The following is a 4873-nucleotide window of genomic DNA, read 5'->3' as shown; positions in this document are numbered from 1 at the left end:
TAAATCAACAGGATAGACAGGGCCTGTGTTTTTAAGGTGCGGTTTGGAGTGAATATTTCCAAAGGAAAGGACTATCAGTTTGTCACAGTGTACCTTCTCAGGAGGTTCAGCAATTGGAAGAAGATCTCAACAGTACTACAAAAATGGGGACATTAAAGCAAGTCCGGGCAGTTCTTTGCCTCTGATATGCTGGAAAGAGTTTGAAAAAGTAATACACACAGCCTGCTTCTAGCATGAGGATAGAGTTAAATTACTTAAGTTTGGGTTCCATTGGCCACTGTCTGATTAAGTTAGATCAGAATGGTAAATATTGCTTTGTCTCTTTTAGGAGGAAAACCCACTTGCTTCACCTGTGTATTAAGGCTCTATTTGACGTCTGTATGTTTTAGTTAAAGAACTTTTAAATTCTGTTGAGATCAGTACATGTTAACTTATTTGTCGGGGAGGTTTTAGATGGCCCTGTGTAAGTTGTGATGGGTCGAAAACCTTTGTAAGACAAAGGAGGTAATTGCAGGAAGAATAACATCATGCATGTTAACAAACATGTAAACTCTCTTTAGTATTGACCTCACAGCAGATGCAACTACTAGTAATGCTGGTGCCAGTAGTAAAGAATCAAGGCAACAAGAAGATGACAGCAGCTTCTCGCTGATAACCTGGAACATTGATGGGCTGGATCTGAGAAATCTAAATGAACGAGCTAGAGGAATCTGTTCTTACCTGGCGCTGTAAGTATAGCTTCACCTTTGTATTGTCATGTACCCAGCTTTAAAGGATAAAGCAAGTTTCCTGGTTTAGGTATTTACAAATCTTCGTGTCCAAATTATCTTAGATGCAACAACACAGTCACTTTATGAATCCTTAATAGCTGAATGAACGTCGATATTGGTTGGTAGAGCTGTGAATCTGTGCAGCATCTCAAGGGTTAAATACTTTGCAATGGCTACTTTAAAAAGTGGTTTTTATAATGAATCATATTGTTCAGGTTGCAGTCATACAAGAGCATGCTTCATACTTCCATCCTGTACATGAGAGAAGGGTAAAACCGCAAGAAACTCATTTGTCTCATTCCAGTATCATGAATAACTTCACACTAGAGAAAACTGTTTGAAACAACAAAAGTGATTTTTTAGTGAACTGTGAGAAGTGGCTCTCTTGCTGTTACTGTTACTTGTCTATCAAAAAAGCGAACGTGCAAAGTAAGATAAAAGCAACAAAATCCGTGATTGCCTTTTATAGTTCCACTAGTGTAAATTAAGTGATTTAAAAAAAGCGATAACTTAAGTTCCTCTTAAAACAGCAGAAACCCTGTAGCTAAATCAAGTTTTACTTGATATTTTTTTAATCTGGGGTGACAGTATTTTTCTTCTGTACGTAAGGCCTTTGATTTGTCCTTCACCTGCGTAGTGCAGGGCTGTTCAGCAGCGTAGAAAAACCAAGGGCAGCTGTAAAGTCATGTCTAGATAAGCATTTTCAGGACTGCTGCCCCACATGAACTGTTACTGATTGCACAGCCCTAATCAGGAAGATGAGGACAAGGTGCACCTGAAATCCCTGACCCTGTTCGACTTGGCCTCAGGGTGTAAGAGTGCAGTAGTTAGTTTAAAATCTTGTCTTGCTGATTTCAGATACAGTCCAGATGTTGTGTTTTTACAAGAGGTCATCCCACCTCATCTCAGTCTTCTGCAGATGAGAGCAAGCAGTTACACTATTATTCCAGGTAAGAAGTAACCCTCTGTTTCTAAAGACAGAAACCAAAAAAAGTAAGTTCAGTTTTCTTCTGTCTCCCTTGCCAAAATCTTTGACCATTTGTAGGAATGGAACTAGTAAAGTGAAGAAGGAAGCACTTTAATTGCTTTTTGCGTTTTGATATCAGGATATAGTGTGGTGCAAATAATGCATGTGAAAAGCTTGCTTGCCTGGGTTTTACATTTTGAAAGACTGATAGCAAGGGTAGCCAAAAAAGCACCATAGATAACTGATTTCTTAAATATCTGCATTTAAAAAAATTGAAAAATTTGTATGGCTTTTATGAAACTTTTAAGTGATAACTTTGTACCTCTTACAGATTGACACGTTTCTCCCAGATAATGGTGAAAAGGTCTCTTTCAGAACGTCAACTTCCTCAAGGTGCAGCAGAAGATGTCCCTGACCATTTCTTTCGCTGTTCTCTCTAGGTAATGTAGATGGCTACTTCACTGCCATAATGTTGAAGAAATCAAGAGTGAAGCTACTGAAACACAAGATAATACCTTTCCCAACAACTGCCATGATGAGGAACCTTTTGGTTGTGCATGTGAGTGAGTCAGTATGTACTAAACAGATGTATTTCTGCCTTCAAAAAAAAAAAAATCCCAGGAAAGGCTGGACTGGCATTACTCTGACAGTCTCAAACAGCAGAAAAACTTCTCCAAACATACAAGCCCCGCTGCACTTGATACTAAGACGCTTACATCTGTTGTGCATGATACTGGCTGTACTTTGTTTCCAAGTCTCATAACTTCTGAAAACAAAACTAAAAGGCAGTTATCCTCCTGTGAGCCACTTTTCTTCATTGTGAAACTAACATTAATCAGAGCTCTGTCATTTAATAGTTTACTTTGTGATTAGATTTTTGTCTTTGAACTTCTTATCTTGGTGTAGATAGTAACTTTGCATCTTTGTTTCATGCACAGGTGAGCATATCTGGTATTGAACTTTGCCTTATGACCTCTCATCTGGAGAGCACCAGAAATCACTCTAAGGAGCGTATAAAGCAACTGCAAATAGTGTTCAACAAAATGCAGGAGGAGTCTGAGTCCACCACTGTTATATTTGGAGGGGACACAAACCTCAGAGACCGTGAGGTAAATAGAAATAAACAACCTTGTTATTTTGAGAAGGTGTTCTGCAAAATCTTCTTTGGTTTTTCTGTTGTCCTTATGAGAAATGACCTGCTTAGACAGAACAGGGATATGCCACATTTATTCAAAGGTGGAAGTGTGACTTAAGTAGAAGCTACAGCATTGCTGTGCTGAAGCACTGCTCAAGCTGGGGTGGTGTATATGAAGAGCTCTCCCTGTCCTCCAGCCCCCCAGCAAAATGCTTTATTGGCAATATTTTTAGCTGAGAAGATGCATGAAGTCGTGACTTCAAAAGCATCTTCCCAATTTGAGAGCCTGATCTTTACTTGCTCCGGAGAGTTAGTAGAATCAATGCAAGAAGACAGTGGTCTGGAGAAATAGATCCTGAGAGTTTAAAATGAATCCTCTGTCATCCAGACATTCAAAATTAGGAGTCGCTTTTGACTGCTGACATTAAAAGTGAAATTTGTGCATTATTACTAAAAGGTCAGTGTTTCATCTTTCTCTATTGTGAAAGTCCATTGCAGTCAGCTGGAACGACATCATTTCGGAGAACACGGTGTTGACCCTCCTATCTCAAAATTTCAGAGCTGAGCATTTATTTTGTAACTTGTCTGGAATTCAGAAAGTACTACAGGAACTAGTTGTGCTTTAGGGTATCCTGAGGAATACCACAATTTAGAACCATCTCCAATACGTTTGCTTTAACAGCTTAGATTTTGAAGAAATAAAGCGTTAGTGTGACAACTCAGTTCTGGTTTTGAAGGTAAGATTTGAGAATTCAGTATCTTGTGGGTTTTTTTTCCCCCTTCTAGGTTACTAAACTAGGTAACATACCCAAGAACATCACGGATATCTGGGAGTTTTTGGGTAAACCTCAGCACTGTCGCTATACTTGGGACACCCACTCCAATACCAACCTGGATATGGAGTTCAAGTGCAAGATGAGGTTTGACCGCGTTTACTTTCGGCCTGCAGCAGATGGGGAACATATTATTCCGCGAAGTATGGACTTAATTGGACTGGAAAAACTAGACTGTGGCAGATTCCCTAGTGATCACTGGGGTCTTCTGTGTAACTTTGATGTGATACTATAAAAAAGAAAAAGACACTTGCATTGTTGTTTTTAGGTGATCTGTTCTTTATTTTACAAAATGATACCCTTTCACTTTAAGTAGGAGGTGTTTAAATAATGCATTCTGTGCCCTTGACTTATGCTGGAATGGCTTCATTTTAAGCCAGGGTTCCCTTTTCCTTATTGAATGCATCTGTTCTTGAATCAAATTTTAAAATGTTTATTCCTAACAGTGTATGCAAATATAAAAAGACATTCTATTTTTAAAATGGGAGGAAAAACCTGTAAATACAATTGGTAAACATTCTTGGTGATTTAAATGACGCTTTTGTTTTGGCATGTGTTATAATCTCATAATAAATGCTGCTTTTTAATTTTAAGAATATTTGTTGTTATGCCTGCTTCGTTTCTTTTGTAACCATTTCCATCATCTTTTACAACTCTGTCTTTTTAGGGTGTTTTGTGTTAGCTTCTGAAGTTTGCGTACATATGCCTTCAGGCAAGACTTAAAAGAGCTGAGGAAGGAATGACTAGATTCTCACAGAACAAGGTTACTTAAGTAAGAATTAAACTGCTATTGAACAGACTTAAGAACAATATGCCTTCTATTCCACAAGAAAAGGATATGGGCAGATGCATGGAAGTTGTTCACTTGGGATGGGGTATACCTTACTTGGTGTTTATTAACCCGTGTATGAGTTGCAGATTAAACCATGTTGTCTTTCCAGTGAGCTTCTAGAAACAGTGCTCTTGGACTGTTGTGCAAAGCCTGAGCAGCTCAAGGTCTCACTGTCTTTGCAAAAGCTCACGTAGGCTTTCTTACTCAAAGGACTGTGTAACCAATCTATTTTATAGATGTGCAAGGTTCTGTGCTGATCGATAATGGGAAGTCTCACTTTCTGACATGAAGTTCAAGGTACAGGCGTGGGGAGGAAGCACAGATCACCCATGTCAA

The 4873-nt window shown here is 38.8% G+C and overlaps 1 protein-coding gene across 1 annotated transcript; it reads left to right on the top strand.

Moving 5' to 3' along the window:
• Positions 1 to 560: 560 nt before the first annotated feature.
• TDP2 (tyrosyl-DNA phosphodiesterase 2) lies at positions 561 to 3950 on the top strand (the record flags this gene model as incomplete). Its single annotated transcript, XM_010140952.1, has 5 exons — positions 561 to 728; positions 1629 to 1720; positions 2178 to 2296; positions 2676 to 2846; positions 3659 to 3950. Coding segments are annotated over 5 exons (832 nt in total), but the record flags the coding sequence as incomplete, so codon positions are not given.
• Positions 3951 to 4873: the final 923 nt, after the last annotated feature.

Source organism: Buceros rhinoceros, unplaced genomic scaffold, assembly GCF_000710305.1.
Source record: "Buceros rhinoceros silvestris isolate BGI_N320 unplaced genomic scaffold, ASM71030v1 scaffold858, whole genome shotgun sequence".
Classification (NCBI taxonomy): Eukaryota; Metazoa; Chordata; class Aves; order Bucerotiformes; family Bucerotidae; genus Buceros; species Buceros rhinoceros.
The sequence above is the reverse complement of the archived record's forward strand: the minus strand, read 5'-3'. Positions and strand labels throughout refer to the sequence as shown.